This window comes from Lonchura striata, chromosome 5 (genome assembly GCF_050655825.1).
Source record: "Lonchura striata isolate lonStrDom1 chromosome 5, ASM5065582v1, whole genome shotgun sequence".
Taxonomy (NCBI): Eukaryota; Metazoa; Chordata; class Aves; order Passeriformes; family Estrildidae; genus Lonchura; species Lonchura striata.
The window spans coordinates 21,692,982-21,708,495 of NC_140707.1; the positions used below are offsets into that span (position 1 = coordinate 21,692,982).

At 67.0% G+C, this 15,514-nt stretch overlaps 4 protein-coding genes across 4 annotated transcripts in view; all 4 read left to right on the top strand.

Annotated features, from left to right (window-relative positions):
• The window catches only part of LOC110467579 (DNA repair protein RAD51 homolog 1), a 346,458-nt gene that overhangs the window by 272,001 nt on the left and 58,943 nt on the right, over positions 1–15,514 (top strand). The window lies entirely within an intron of this gene.
• LOC144246520 (scavenger receptor cysteine-rich domain-containing protein SCART1-like) lies at positions 1,067–7,126 on the top strand. Its single transcript, XM_085581414.1, has 10 exons — positions 1,067–2,558; positions 2,630–2,950; positions 3,039–3,359; positions 3,424–3,726; positions 3,800–4,114; positions 4,258–5,706; positions 5,857–5,952; positions 6,166–6,249; positions 6,484–6,624; positions 6,838–7,126. The coding sequence occupies exons 1-10, from the start codon at positions 2,144–2,146 to the stop codon at positions 6,921–6,923; spliced, it is 3,531 nt and encodes a 1,176-aa protein (XP_085437540.1). The 5' UTR covers positions 1,067–2,143; the 3' UTR covers positions 6,924–7,126.
• Positions 7,302–11,040, top strand: LOC146767290 (uncharacterized). Its single transcript, XM_085581420.1, has 3 exons — positions 7,302–7,744; positions 8,365–8,550; positions 10,500–11,040. Exons 1-3 carry the CDS (start codon positions 7,305–7,307, stop codon positions 10,888–10,890), a joined length of 1,017 nt encoding a protein of 338 aa, XP_085437546.1. The 5' UTR covers positions 7,302–7,304; the 3' UTR covers positions 10,891–11,040.
• On the top strand, positions 11,405–14,958 carry LOC146767291 (scavenger receptor cysteine-rich domain-containing protein SCART1-like). Its single transcript, XM_085581384.1, has 9 exons — positions 11,405–11,989; positions 12,105–12,473; positions 12,549–12,857; positions 12,945–13,316; positions 13,398–13,541; positions 13,692–13,787; positions 14,001–14,084; positions 14,319–14,459; positions 14,643–14,958. Exons 1-9 carry the CDS (start codon positions 11,515–11,517, stop codon positions 14,756–14,758), a joined length of 2,106 nt encoding a protein of 701 aa, XP_085437510.1. The 5' UTR covers positions 11,405–11,514; the 3' UTR covers positions 14,759–14,958.

Genomic DNA, 15,514 nt, shown 5'->3' on the forward strand with positions numbered 1-15,514 from the left:
TTACTTGAGGAATTACAAGCAAAAAGGTGTTGAATGATGTAATAAGGAAATGGACACAGGGTGGAAAAGTAGAATTTTGGGATTTTTTAGAATGAAATTCAGGGGTACAAGATGGAGGAATCTGGGTGTGCCCTAGCTTCTTCTTCCTCCTTCTTGTCCTCCATGTCTCGGTGTGGTAGTGACACTTTTCTATTGGTTTAGGATAGGGACACCTTGTCCAACGTAGATTTTAGGCCATGTTACAGGAATTGTAAACATGGTACACATAAATCTGGGTATATAATGTGGGAGCCGCCTCGGGTGGGGCGGGAAGGAGACTGCCACGGCTTCTGAGCTAGCTGGACGTCGGCAGGTCAGAAAGAATCTATTGCAGATAAGGAAAAATAGACAACTTTGAAAAGTCATCTTCACGCATTCCAGACCTCTTCTTCAGCGGCCGGGCTAGGGAAAAAAGGACTTCCACACTGTTGGGGTCTTGCCCAGTGACCCCGACAGGGAGGGAGGTGCCGCTGCGGCCCTGCCTGTCCCGCAGCCTCGGCTGCCCGGCTCGGGAATGCCGGGCACGGAAGGGAAGGTGGCAGGGCCCTCACTCGGCCCCGGCTCCGCAGCGGGCAGGCGGGATGCCGGAGCTGCTGGCAGAGCTGCAGGACGCCGTGGGCTCCCAGCTCGTTGTCACTCGGGCCCGGGCAGGTGAGACGGGGCCCCTGCAGCAGCCGCGCAGCCGGGGCCGGGCGGGAGGCGGCCGACAGCCGGCAGCTGCCCGGCCTGCGGGAGCGAGGGAAACAGGGAAGGAGGGCTTTGGCCTCGGCTCGCTCGGCTGCTCCAGGTGGGAAGGGCGGAGCAGCGGCTGAGGGGCTCGCAGCAGCAGGGGCTGCTGAGGCGGCAACAGCGCAGCCCGACCAGAGCCCTCGGGAGAGAATCTCAGAGCCCACCGCGGGCCCGCGGAGGTGTCCGTGGGGTCGGAGAGCTCCTGTCCCGCGTGGCCGGGGCAGCAGCCGCGCCCGCCGCCGCTGCCCTCCTGTTGTGGCCCGCACCGGCCCGGCCCGGTGTGGGCTCCGCGCGGTGCGGGCGTGTGTGAGCGGAGCAGCCCCGGACACTGCCCGGGGCCGCGGTGCCCGGCAGCGCGGGGGGACGGGGCAGGGCGGCTCCCGCCGCCGCCGCGCAGCGAGGGACCGGGACGTTCTGCCCGTGGGGAATTGCTGCGGTGCCGCTGGGTGGGGAGCAGCTGCGGTTCCCGCTGCGGCGTTTGCTCCGCGGGGGAGCCCGGCACGAGAGACCGGGAAGTGCCGATCGTTCGCGTAAGGAATTGCCGGGGAAAGCGGGATCCCGGCCGGGTGAGGGACCCCCTGAGAGTGATAGCGGGATACGGGGATCAGGAGGAAGAGAGGCTTTAGTGTGGATTTTTTTCTGCTTGCAATGTGAGGGTCTCAAACCTCTTTTACGTTTCCTGGGACAGTCGTGGGAGGAAGCAGTCGTGGTCGTTTCTGTATTCCTGCGGTTGCAGCCCGTGGATTTACGGAGGGAGACAATGTGCCATGGGAAAGGTGGGCTGAAAGGGGTGAGGGAACGTGTGGTGTGGATGTCGGAGCGGGTGTTCCGGGAAGCTCCGGGGCCAGCGTGAGTGAGAGGAGCCGCAGCTGGAAGGGGCGTCGGTGTCAGCGGTGCAAGTGGATCGGTGCGTGGGGCCAGTGGTGTCAGGGAGCGCGGTGCAGGGTGAGAGCGGGCAGTTTGCCGCCGAGCGCGGCTGCCGAGCCGCAGGGGCCCGGAGCGGCGGGGCAGGGGCGGCGGAGCGGCGGCGTTATCGGCGGCAGCGCAGGTGTCGGGAGGCGCGTGCGGTCGCCGGCGCCGCCGGGAGCCGGCGGGGGGTGACCGCCTCCTTCCTGCCCTGGCGGCGAGGCGAGCGCGGGGCCGCGGCCGCGGCAGCAGCGCCATGTGCCAGCGCCGCCGCGAGGGACCGGGGAGCTGGCACCTGGCAGCGCCGCGCGGAGCCGGGGGCTGCTGCCACCCCCCGCGGGGGCTGCGAGCAGCCGCGAGGGGAGCGCCCCGAGCGTGGGGCCTTTGAGCTTGGCAGGTGCCCGGGCTAGATGTGGTCCCGTGGAAGGTCTTGGTAGGATGTGGGCTGAAGCCTGTCATCGCCACCGGGATGGCTCTTGTCGGGCTCCGGCAGCAGCGTTGGAGGCACGGGGGATGGAGGGGGAAGGGCCCCCGCAGGGCAGGTGCAGTTTGGGGGGGCTGTCTCCCCCCGGGGACATCCGGGTGGCAGCCCACTGTGGCGAAGTGTGTGACGCCAGAAGCGCAGGCGAGGCTCATATTTGGGCACGGAGCAGGTTATTGGAGGCACCGGCCCCGCAGCCGGGAGATGAGGCGCCTGATAAAGGCTGCCCCGGTGCTGCTGCCTGCACTGGCTCGGTCGCAGGTCTGCGAGAGCTGCCCCGGCTGCGCCGGCTCGGGGCCGGTGTCCGTGGGGCCGGTGTCCGTGGGGCCGGTGTCCGTGGGGCCGGTGGCCATGGGGCCGGTGGCGGCGCTGGGGCTGCTGGTGTGCGTGCGGCTGTGTGCGGGTGAGTGGCGGGCGGGCGGGAGCGGGGCCCGCGGCGGTGGCGGGCCCGGCTCAGCAGCCTCCGTGCCGCAGGCTCCGGGCAGCTGCGCCTGGTGGGCGGCGGCGGGCGCTGTGCCGGGCGCGTGGAGGTGAAGCACGGCGGGGAGTGGGGCTCCGTGTGCGTCTTCGACTACGACTGGAAAGCTGGCTGGGCCGCGGTGGTGTGCCGGCAGCTGGGCTGTGGCCGGGTCGCCAGGGCGTCCCCGTACGCCCCGTTCGGGCAGGGCAGCGGGCGGATCTGGCTGCAGCCACACTTCTGCTGGGGCTTCGAATATTCGCTAGCCGAATGTCCGCACTTTGGATGGGGACGGCACTTCTGCGGCCACGACCGGGATGTGGGGGTGACCTGCACAGGTGAGGGGACACGCTGACCGTGCTCGGACAGCCACGTTGTGCTGGAGCATCGTGGGCAGGTCTGAGCCGTGCCGCTGCCCCTGTGCAGATGCCGTGGAGCTGAGGCTGGCGGGCGGCAGCAGTCCCTGTGCCGGGAGGGTGGAGGTGAAGCTGCAGGGAGAGTGGGGCTCGGTGGGAGACAACGTCTGGGACATGGAGGACGCCGAGGTGGTTTGCCAGCAGCTGGGCTGTGGCTCGGCTTCCGGTGCTTACTTTGCCCGTGACATTTTCGGCACAAGGGATGGGCTGGTCAGTCTAGTCCTGGTGAACTGCAGTGGGCTCGAATCCACGCTCTGGGACTGCGAGATCCGTGGCTGGGGACCCTATAACGGTAGTAATCATTATTGGGATACTGCCGTTGTCTGCCAAGGTAGGAGCTGGGCTTATGGGGGCATGGGGCACTGCCTGCGCATCCCTTGACACTGGTCCTGCAGGATTCTCCCGGCTAGTGGGAGGTGATGGAGACTGTGCCGGGCATCTGGAGGTGCGTCGGGGCCGGGCCTGGGTCGGTGTCTGTGAGGATCAGGTGGACATGAAGGCAGCCCAGGTGGTGTGCAGGGAGCTGGGCTGCGGTGAGGCACTCGCCATCCCTGGCAGCGCTCGATTTGGGCGAGGATCAGGATCATTCTGGGACGGTGGCTTCCAGTGCAATGGCACCGAGTCCTTGCTCAGTGCGTGTGCCCGGCGTCCGCCCCACAGCCAGGGCTGCGCCGGCCCTGCCAGCATCATCTGCTCCGGTAAGTGCTGGGGACAGCGGGAGCTGTTGGGGTCCGTGCGGCATCGCCCCCCTGACCGCTGTTCGTGCCGCAGCCTACTCGGGCTTCCGGCTGGGGAACAGCAGCTCGGGATGCTCCGGGCGAGTGGAGGTGGCAGTGAGGGGCACGTGGGGATCCGTGTGCGCCAGCGAGTGGGACCTGGCCGATGCGCACGTCCTGTGCCGGCACCTGGGCTGCGGCCGCGCCTCCAGCGTGCCCCCGGGAGGCTCCTTCGGCAGCGGGGAGGGGCCGCTGCGGCCGGACGCCTTCGGCTGCCGCGGGAGCGAGCGGCACCCGGGCGAGTGCCCCGTGGCCGTGCTGGGGAAGCCGCCCTGTGTGCCCGGAAACGCCGCCGCCGTCAAGTGCTCAGGTGTGCAAGGCGGCTCTGCGAGGAGCTTAAGGGCTTTTGGGACCCTCCCTAACACTGGGAGCAGTGGATGCAGTGGTATTTTGGACTGAAGTGCTGTTTTCAGTTGGTCCTACAGCCCCGTGGCTCTGCTGGTGAATTTGCAGGCGTTGGCTTTGTCACGACCCTGCGTCTGGTGGATGGTCAGAGCTTGTGTGATGGGCGGCTGGAGGAGTCCATAACCAGCCCAGCCTGGCGCCGTGTGCCTCTGGAGCAGTGGCAGTCATGGGATGTCAATGTGGTATGTGCCATGCTGGGCTGTGGCCTACCCAGGGATGTTTACTCTGCCTTGGGTACGGCTGCTGCATTGAGCAGCAGCCCCAGCCAGGTGGACATCAGGGCTGAAGACATGGACAGCATTTTGGACGTGGGCTCTGCACTGACCAGCAGCACTGAGGGGATGGATGACCAGCTGGAGGAGATGGGTGATGTCTCAGGGATGGGCCCTCCGTTGAAGGGCATCCTGGAGGAGATGGCCATCACCTGCTCAGGTGAGTGTCCCGAGAAGGGCCAGAGGTGCGGGTGCCCCAGTCAGCCCCCCCAGCCCATTCCTTCCATGCCCACAGGCAGCCGGCAGGTGAGGCTGGCGGGGAGCTCTGGGCGCTGTGCCGGGCGCGTGGAGGTCTATTCCGGGGGCAGCTGGAGCTCCGTGTGCCAGGAAGGCTGGGAGCTGCAGGACGCCGCCGTTGTGTGCCGGGAGCTGGGCTGTGGCACGGCGCTGGAGGCCCCGAGCCGGGCGCGCTTCGGTGCCGGCACGGGGCCGCTGTGGCCGTACGTGCCCGACTGCTCCGGCTCCGAGGAGTCTCTCTGGGAATGCGGGCGCACGGAACGGCGCGAGTGCGGGCCTGGTGGCGGGGCAGGGGCCGTCTGCTCAGGTCGGTGCCGGGCACCCCAAGGTCAGGGCCCGGCAGAGGCCCCGGGGGGTTCCTGGCCGTGCCGTGACCCCCCTGCACCCCTTGCAGAGCAGCTCTCCGTGCGGCTGGCAGGAGGCCCTGGGCGCTGCCGGGGCTACCTGGAGGTGTCCTACAACGGCACCTGGGGCCGCGTCTGCGCCGACGGCACCAGCACCGGCACCGCCGCCGCCGTCTGCCGCCAGCTGGGCTGTGGGCACCGGGGCTGGCTCTCGGCTGTCCCCACCCAGCAGCCGTCCCTTGCGTGGCTGGCCTGGGTGGGCTGTGAGGACGGGGCCCGCTCGCTCTGGGGGTGCCCCTCGGCCCCCTGGCACCTGCAGAGCTGTGGCACCGGCGGCTACGCCCAAGTGGAGTGTGAGGACAGTGATGGCACCTCTGAGGAACACACTACCCCATATCCGGAGGCTGCCAGCAGCACAGGTAGCTCTGCCCGTGCCTGCATCCCCCACCGCAGGCTGGCTGGGATCCCTCTCCCCTCGCTGCCCTCCTGTATCCCCACAGGTGTCCCCAGGGGAACGCCTTCAGCAGTGGCAGTGGGGACTGTGTCTGTGCCCACTGTGCTGTGCGTGGTGCTGGGGACGCTGCTGTGCCTGTCCCTGGGTGCCCTGGCCCTGCTGCTGTGCCGTGCACGTGCCCGGCGCCGAGGTGGGTCCCAGTGTGTGGGGAATGGGGACAGATCCGGTCTGGGGGTCCAGGTGCTCCTTTCCTGTGGAACCGCTCTGAAGGTGACCAGGGCTGATCCCGGTGCCACCCACGGGGCCCAGGGTCCCAGGTAAGTGCTGCATCTGGTTCCAGGCCCTGGCAGAGCTGCAGATGCCATCTCCAACGCTGTCTACGAGGAGCTGGATTACAAAGCCATGCCAGAGTACCAGGAGGTGCCCACTCCCCCAGGTGGGTGCCGCCCTTGTGCCCCAGCTGTGCTCGGAGTGAAGGCTCTGCCTGACAGCCCCATGGCAACTCCAGGTCCTGGTGGCCCTGCTGTGGCTCCTGGCCATTGGCTGTGGGTGTCCCTGGGTGCCACCGCAGCCCCGCTCTGTGGTGTGAGGTTCTGTCACCTGCGGTGCCACTTGTGGCCACCCCCAAGTCCCTGTTTGTCCCCTGCAGGTTCCCTGTCCAAGGGATGGGAGAACAAGCTGCCGTATTACACCGGGGACAGCGTGGAGGGGAGTGACACCGAGGCAGCCCCAGGTAGGGCCACAGGGCAGGAACCCAGCAGGGAGAGCTGGGGACAGGGGACGCACCCGGGCAGGGGGGATGAGGGGCAAATCCCCCCGTCTTGTTAGTGTGCAGCAAGACAACGCCTTTCCCTGTGGGACCACAGGGCCTCCAGCAGGTGCCCAGTGGAAAGGCTGGCGGGGATGGCCCAGCCAGATCCCTGCCAGGGACACTGGTCACTGCCATGGGCCCCTCTGATTTTCCCAGATCCCCCTGCCCGGCCCGAGCAAGGAACCCCGGATGGCTACGACGATGTCCTGGATGTGCCACAGGAGCCCCCTGCTCCCAGCACCGGGGACATCTCTGAGGGCGTGGCACAGCAGAAGGGGATCTGTGTCCTCCCCACAGGTGAGAGGGCTCACAGGCGCCCTGTTGCCTCTGCAGAGCCACTCCAGGACAGGGTTTGGCTGTGGGGGCAGGCAGGGCCCCAGCACAGATCCATGGGTGCTGTGCTCAGACCCCCGGTGGGGTCTGTCCGGGGGGATACGGAGCTGCCTGCCCCCTCAGGCACCTTTCCATGCTGTCCCCAAGGTGGGATCTGCTCCCCTCCATGTCCCCCAGGAGCAACAACAGACTTGTCAGCTCAGAGCCCTGGGAACACGGACTATGATGATGTCGGCAGCAGCGCCCCGGGGACGCTGCCATGAGGATGTCCTGGCCATGCCACAGCCCTGGGGACACGTGTGTGGCAGTGCGGTGGGGCCCTGTCCCCAGGGAGGTCTGGCCCTGCCCATGGAAGTCATCCCTCGCTGTCCAGCGCTGCAGGAAAGCAGCTCCTGTGTAGGGATTTCCTTTGAATTCAGTGTAAATTTCCATTTTTCCTATTAAAAGCCAAACTGGTCATAAACTCACTCGCGGGCCTGGAAGCTCATTCTGGAGCTGGCACTTCCATCCCATGTACGTCTTTCGTTGGCGATGTGAGGCAGGAACTGGAGCCAGAAACACATCCCTGGGGATGGTGGGCTGAGGGGGGAGAGCACAGGAGCATTGCTGGGATTGTCTGCAGGGCCTTTATTTATCACTGCCAAATGCACAGAAGTGTTGCCAGCAACAGCGAGGGGAAAAGGGAGAGGGCAGGAGCCGGAGCCCACCCCGCAGAGGGAGCAGGATCTCCTCCCTGTGCCCCGCGGGTGGGGCGGGCTCAGCCCCACTCTCAGCGCCGAGAGCTGGGCTGGGAAGGGCTCTGGTTGTTGGAAGGACTTTTCCTAAAGGAGGGGAGGTCTCCTGAAGGAGGGGAGCGCCTTCCTGCCCCCCGGCAGCAGCCCGCGGTGGCAGGGCAGCCGGGCCATGGCCCCTGGCTGCGGCACGTCGTGCTCCAGGAGGCTCCCGATCTTCAGGGCGGGCTGCAGAGCCCGGAGGGCGTCCAGGTCCTGCAGCAGGGCCTGGCTGAAGCCCTCCGTGCTCAGCCTGGGCGTGGAGGAGGCAGGAGAAGAGGAGAAGGCGCTGGAGCTTGTGGGGAGCTGTCAGAGTCCAGAGCATCCCTCTGGCTGCCCTGGATGACTCGAGCCCCTGGAAAGAGCCCAGCAACCTTGGCAGCAAAAGGAAAACACCTGTGGATTCCATTTTAGCCCGTGGGAGAGGCTGCCGACCTTACATGAGGAATTACAAGCAAAAAGGGTTTGAATGATGTAATAAGGAAATTGACACAGGGTGGAAAAGTAGAATTTTGGGATTTTTTAGAATGAAATTCAGGGGTACAAGATGGAGGAATCTGGGTGTGCCCTAGCTTCTTCTTCCTCCTACATGTCCTCCATGTCTCAGTGTGGTAGTGACACTTTTCTATTGGTTTAGGATAGGGACGCCTTGTCCAACGTAGATTTTAGGCAATGGTACAGGAATTGTAAACATGGTACACGTAAATCTGGGTATATAATGTGGGAGCCGCCTCGGGTGGGGTGGGAAGGAGACTGCCACGGCTTCTGTGCTAGCTGGACCTCGGCAGGTCAGAAAGAATCTATTGTAGATAAGGAAAAATAAACAACCTTGAAAAGTCGGCTTCACGCATTCCAGACCTCTTCTTCAGCGGCCGGGCTAGGGAAAAAGGACTTCCACACTGTAGGGGTCTTGCCCAGTGACCCCGACAGGGAGGGAGGTGCCGCTGCGGCCCTGCCTGTCCCGCAGCCTCGGCTGCCCGGCTCGGGAATGCCGGGCACGGAAGGGAAGGTGGCAGGGCCCTCACTCGGCCCCGGCTCCGCAGCGGGCAGGCGGGATGCCGGAGCTGCTGGCAGAGCTGCAGGACGCCGTGGGCTCCCAGCTCGTTGTCACTCGGGCCCGGGCAGGTGAGACGGGGCCCCTGCAGCAGCCGCGCAGCCGGGGCCGGGCGGGAGGCGGCCGACAGCCGGCAGCTGCCCGGCCTGCGGGAGCGAGGGAAACAGGGAAGGAGGGCTTTGGCCTCGGCTCGCTCGGCTGCTCCAGGTGGGAAGGGCGGAGCAGCGGCTGAGGGGCTCGCAGCAGCAGGGGCTGCTGAGGCGGCAAGAGCGCAGCCCGACCAGAGCCCTCGGGAGAGAATCTCAGAGCCCACCGCGGGCCCGCGGAGGTATCCGTGGGGTCGGAGAGCTCCTGTCCCGCGTGGCCGGGGCAGCAGCCGCGCAGCCGCGCCCGCCGCCGCTGCCCTCCTGTTGTGGCCCGCACCGGCCCGGCCCGGTGTGGGCTCCGCGCGGTGCGGGCGTGTGTGAGCGGAGCAGCCCCGGACACTGCCCGGGGCCGCGGTGCCCGGCAGCGCGGGGGGACGGGGCAGGGCGGCTCCCGCCGCCGCCGCGCAGCGAGGGACCGGGACGTTCTGCCCGTGGGGAATTGCTGCGGTGCCGCTGGGTGGGGAGCAGCTGCGGTTCCCGCTGCGGCGTTTGCTCCGCGGGGGAGCCCGGCACGAGAGACCGGGAAGTGCCGATCGTTCGCGTAAGGAAGGGCCGGGGAAAGCGGGATCCCGGCCGGGTGAGGGACCCCCTGAGAGTGACAGCGGGATACGGGGATCAGGAGGAAGAGAGACTTTCGTGTGGATTTTTTTATGCTTGCAATGTGAGGGTGTCAAAGCCCTTTTACGTTTCCTGGGACAGTCGTGGGAGGAAGCAGTTGTGGTCGTTTTTGTATTCCTGCGGTTGCAGCCCGTGGATTTACGGAGGGAGACAATGTACCATGGGAAAGGTGGGCTGAAAGGGGTGAGGGAACGTGAGGTGTGGAAGTCGGAGCCGGTGTTCCGGGAAGCTCCGGGGCCAGCGTGAGTGAGAGGAGCCGCAGCTGGAAGGGGCGTCGGTGTCAGCGGCGCAAGTGGATCGGTGCGTGGGGCCAGTGGTGTCAGGGAGCGCGGTGCAGGGTGAGAGCGGGCAGTTTGCCGCCGAGCGCGGCTGCCGAGCCGCAGGGGCCCGGAGCGGCGGGGCAGGGGCGGCGGAGCGGCGGCGTTATCGGCGGCAGCGCAGGTGTCGGGAGGCGCGTGCGGTCGCCGGCGCCGCCGGGAGCCGGCGGGGGGTGACCGCCTCCTTCCTGCCCTGGCGGCGAGGCGAGCGCGGGGCCGCGGCCGCGGCAGCAGCGCCATGTGCCAGCGCCGCCGCGAGGGACCGGGGAGCTGGCACCTGGCAGCGCCGCGCGGAGCCGGGGGCTGCTGCCACCCCCCGCGGGGGCTGCGAGCAGCCGCGAGGGGAGCGCCCCGAGCGTGGGGCCTTTGAGCTTGGCAGGTGCCCGAGCTAGATGTGGTCCCGTGGAAGGTCTTGGTAGGATGTGGGCTGAAGCCTGTCATCGCCACCGGGATGGCTCTTGTCGGGCTCTGGCAGCAGCGTTGGAGGTACGGGGGATGGAGGAGGAAGGGCCCCCGCAGGGCAGGTGCAGTTTGTGGGGGGGGCTGTCTCCCCCCGGGGACATCCGGGTGGCAGCCCACTGTGGCGAAGTGTGTGACGCCAGAAGCGCAGGCGAGGCTCATATTTGGGCACGGAGCAGGTTATTGGAGGCCGCGGCCCCGGAGCCGGGAGATGAGGGCATGATAAAGGCTGCCACGGTGCTGCTGCCTGCATTGGCTCGGGCGCAGGCCTGCGAGAGCTGCCCCGGCTGCGCCGGCTCGGGGCCGGTGTCCGTGGGGCCGGTGTCCGTGGGGCCGGTGTCCGTGGGGCCGGTGGCCATGGGGCCGGTGGCGGCGCTGGGGCTGCTGGTGTGCGTGCGGCTGTGTGCGGGTGAGTGGCGGGCGGGCGGGAGCGGGGCCCGCGGCGGTGGCGGGCCCGGCTCAGCAGCCTCCGTGCCGCGGGCTCCGGGCAGCTGCGCCTGGTGGGCGGCGGCGGGCGCTGTGCCGGGCGCGTGGAGGTGAAGCACGGCGGGGAGTGGGGCTCCGTGTGCGTCTTCGATTTCGACTGGGAAGCTCGCTGGGCCGCGGTGGTGTGCCGGCAGCTGGGCTGTGGCCGGGTGGCCAGGGCGTCCCCGTACGCCCCGTTCGGGCAGGGCAGCGGGCGGATCTGGCTGCAGCCCTCCTTCTGCCGGGGCACCGAGAATGCGCTGGAGGAATGTCCGCACTTTGGATGGGGACAACACTTCTGCGGCCACGAGCGGGATGTGGGGGTGACCTGCACAGGTGAGGGGACACGCTGGCCGTGCTGGGACAGCGACATTGTGCTGGAGCACCCAGGGAAGGTCTGAGTCGTTCCTCTGCCCCTGTGCAGATGCCGTGGAGCTGAGGCTGGCGGATGGCAGCAGTCCCTGTGCAGGGAGGGTGGAGGTGAAGCTGCAGGGAGAGTGGGGCTCGGTGGGAGACAACGACTGGGACATGGAGGACGCCGAGGTGGTTTGCCAGCATGTGGGTTGTGGCTCGGCTTCCGGTGCCTACTTTGCCCGTGAAAGTTTCGGCACTAGGGATGGGCTGTTCAACCTGGCTTTGGTGGACTGCAGTGGGCTCGAGTCCACGCTCTGGGACTGTGAAATCCGTGGCTGGGGACCCTATAACTGCACCGACCATTCTTGGGAGACTGCTGTTGTCTGCCAAGGTAGGAGCTTTGCTTATGGGGGCATGGGGCAATGCCTGCGCATCCCTTGACACTGGTCCTGCAGGATTCTCCCGGCTAGTGGGAGGTGATGGAGACTGTGCCGGGCAACTGGAGGTGCGTCGGGGCCGGGCCTGGGTCGGTGTCTGTGAGGATCAGGTGGACATGAAGGCAGCCCAGGTGGTGTGCAGGGAGCTGGGCTGTGGTGAGGCATTCGCCTTCCCTGGCAGCGCTCGATTTGGGCGAGGATCAGGATCATTCTGGGACGGTGGCTTCCAGTGCAATGGCACCGAGTCCTTGCTCAGTGCGTGTGCCCGGCGTCCGTCCCACAGCCAGGGCTGCGCCGGCCCCGCCAGCGTCATCTGCTCCGGTAAGTGCTGGGGACAGCGGGAGCTGTTGGGGTCCGTGCGGCATCGCCCCCCTGACCGCTGTTCGTGCCGCAGCCTACTCGGGCTTCCGGCTGGGGAACAGCAGCTCGGGATGCTCCGGGCGAGTGGAGGTGGCCGTGAGGGGCACGTGGGGATCCGTGTGCGCCAGCGAGTGGGACCTGGCCGATGCGCACGTCCTGTGCCGGCACCTGGGCTGCGGCCGCGCCTCCAGCGTGCCCCCGGGAGGCTCCTTCGGCAGCGGGGAGGGGCCGCTGCGGCCGGACGCCTTCGGCTGCCGCGGGAGCGAGCGGCACCCGGGCGAGTGCCCCGTGGCCGTGCTGGGGAAGCCGCCCTGTGTGCCCGGAAACGCCGCCGCCGTCAAGTGCTCAGGTGTGCAAGGCGGCTCTGCGAGGAGCCTTACGGGGTTTTGGGACTCTGCTAAGAATTGGCAGCTGTGGACGCAGGAATATTTTGGGATGAAGGACTGAGTCCGACCATTTTACAGGCAGTGTTGTGTCCCTGCAGCTGGTGGGGGGCGAGTCCCGGTGTGATGGGTTTCTGGAGGTGGCCGCAGACACTGGGGCCTGGCACCGTGTGCCCGGAGAGGTTTTGCTCGTACGGAATTTCACCAAAGTGTGCCGGGAGCTGGGCTGTGGAGGACTGGACAGGACGGATGCTGTCCATGGTAACATCAGCATGTTGGATGTCAACACGACGGAGAGATCCGACATAGAAAGGGTGATTCAAACCATCATGGACATGACCACCACGTTGACCAGTGGGAGAATTGATGATGATAATTTTTGGTATGAAAATGAGTTCATCACCACTGCACCAGCTGACATCCGTCATGGGAACTACATTGTGTGCTCAGGTGGGTGTCCCGAGAAGGGCCAGAGGTGTGGGTGCCCCAGTCAGCCCCCCCAGCCCATTCCTTCCATGCCCACAGGCAGCCGGCAGGTGAGGCTGGCGGGGAGCTCTGGGCGCTGTGCCGGGCGCGTGGAGGTCTATTCCGGGGGCAGCTGGAGCTCCGTGTGCCAGGAAGGCTGGGAGCTGCAGGACGCCGCCGTTGTGTGCCGGGAGCTGGGCTGTGGCACGGCGCTGGAGGCCCCGAGCCGGGCGCGCTTCGGTGCCGGCACGGGGCCGCTGTGGCCGTACGTGCCCGACTGCTCCGGCTCCGAGGAGTCTCTCTGGGAATGCGGGCGCACGGAACGGCGCGAGTGCGGGCCTGGTGGCGGGGCAGGGGCCGTCTGCTCAGGTCGGTGCCGGGCACCCCAAGGTCAGGGCCCGGCAGAGGCCCCGGGGGGTTCCTGGCCGTGCCGTGACCCCCCTGCACCCCTTGCAGAGCAGCTCTCCGTGCGGCTGGCAGGAGGCCCTGGGCGCTGCCGGGGCTACCTGGAGGTGTCCTACAACGGCACCTGGGGCCGCGTCTGCGCCGACGGCACCAGCACCGGCACCGCCGCCGCCGTCTGCCGCCAGCTGGGCTGTGGGCACCGGGGCTGGCTCTCGGCTGTCCCCACCCAGCAGCCGTCCCTTGCGTGGCTGGCCTGGGTGGGCTGTGAGGAAGGGGCCCGCTCGCTCTGGGGGTGCCCCTCGGCCCCCTGGCACCTGCAGAGCTGTGGCACTGGAGGCTACGCCCAAGTGGAGTGTGCAGAGGACAGTGATGGCACCTCTGAGGGACACACTACCCCATATCCGGAGGCTGCCAGGAGCACAGGTAGCTCTGCCCGTGCCTGCATCCCCCACCGCAGGCTGGCTGGGATCGCCCTCCCCTCGCTGCCCGCCTGTGTCCCCACAGGTGTCCCCAGGGGAACGCCCTCAGCAGTGGCCGTGGGGACTGTGTCTGTGCCCACTGTGCTGTGCGTGGTGCTGGGGACGCTGCTGTTCCTGTCCCTGGGTGCCCTGGCCCTGCTGCTGTGCCGTGCCCGTGCCTGGCGCCGAGGTGGGTCCCGGTGTGTGGGGAATGGGGACAGATCCGGTCTGGGGGTCCAGGGGCTCCTGTCCTGCGGAACAGCTCTGAAGGTGACCAGGGCTGATCCCGGTGCCACCCACGGGGCCCAGGGCCCCAGGTAAGTGCTGCATCTGGTTCCAGGCCCTGGCCGAGCTGCAGATGCCATCTCCAATGCTGTCTACGAGGAGCTGGATTACAAAGCCATGCCAGAGTACCAGGAGGTGCCCACTCCACCAGGTGGGTGCCACCCTTGTGCCCCAGCTGTGCTCGGAGTGAAGGCTCTGCCTGACAGCCCCACGGCAACTTCTGGTCCTGGTGGCCCTGCTGTTGCTCCCGGCCATGGGCTGTGGGTGTCCCTGGGTGCCACCGCAGCCCCGCTCTGTGGTGTGAGGTTCTGTCACCTGCGGTGCTGCTTGTAGCCACCCTCAAGTCCCTGTTTGTCCCCTGCAGGGTCCCTGTCGGAGGGATGGGTGAACAAGCTGCCATATTACACCGGGGACAGCGTGGAGGGGAGTGACACCGAGGCAGCCCCAGGTAGGGCCACAGGGCAGGAACCCAACAGGGAGAGCTGTGGACAGGGGACGCACCCGGGCTGGGCGGCTGAGGGGCAAATCCCCCCCTCCTGTTAGTGTGCAGTGAGACAACGCCTTTCCCTGTGGGACCACAGGGCCTCCAGCAGGTGCCCAGTGGAAAGGCTGGCGGGGATGGCCCAGCCAGATCCCTGCCAGGGACACTGGTCACTGCCATGGGCCCCTCTGATTTTCCCAGATCCCCCTGCCCGGCCCGAGCAAGGAACCCCGGATGGCTACGACGATGTCCTGGATGTGCCACAGGAGCCCTCTGCTCCCAGCCCTGGGGACATCTCTGAGGGCGTGGCACAGCAGAAGGGGATCTGTGTCCTCCCCACAGGTGAGAGGGCTCACAGGTGCCCTGTTGCCTCTGCAGAGCCACTCCAGGGCAGGGTTTGGCTGTGGGGGCAGGCAGGGCCCCAGCACAGATCCATGGGTGCTGTGGTCAGACCCCCGGTGGGGTCTGTCCGGGGGGACACGGAGCTGCCTGCCCCCTCAGGCACCTTTCCATGCTGTCCCCAAGGTGGGATCTGTTCCCCTCCATGTCCCCCAGGAGCAACAACAGACTTCTCAGCTCAGAGCCCTGGGAACACGGACTATGATGATGTCGGCAGCAGCGCCCCGGGGACACTGCCATGAGGATGTCCTGGCCCTGCCACAGCCCTGGGGACACGTGTGTGGCAGTGCGGTGGGGCCCTGTCCCCAGGGAGGTCTGGCCCTGCCCATGGAAGTCATCCCTCGCTGTCCAGCGCTGCAGGAAAGCAGCTCCTGTGTAGGGATTTCCTTTGATTTTCGTGTAAATTTCCATTTTTCCTATTAAAAGCCAAACTGGTCAGAAACTCACTCGCGGGCCTGGAAGCTCATTCTGGAGCTGGCACTTCCATCCCATGTACGCCTTTCGTTGGCGATGTGAGGCAGGAACTGGAACCAGAAACACATCCCTGGGGATGGTGGCCTGAGGGGGGAGAGCACAGGAGCATTGCTGGGATTGTCTGCAGGGCCTTTATTTATCACTGCCAAATGCACAGAAGTGTTGCCAGCAGCAGCGAGGGGAAAAGGGAGAGGGCAGGAGCCGGAGCCCACCCCGCAGAGGGAGCAGGATCTCCTCCCTGTGCCCCGCGGGTGGGGCGGGCTCAGCCCCACTCTCAGCGCCGAGAGCTGGGCTGGGAAGGGCTCTGGTTGTTGGAAGGACTTTTCCTAAAGGAGGGGAGGTCTCCAGAAGGAGGGGAGCGCCTTCCTGCCCCCCGGCAGCAGCCCGCGGTGGCAGGGCAGCCGGGCCATGGCCCCTGGCTGCGGCACGTCGTGCTCCAGGAGGCTCCCGATCTTCAGGGCGGGCTGCAGAGCCCGGAGGGCGTCCAGGTCCTGCAGCAGGGCCTGGCTGAAGCCGTCCGTGCT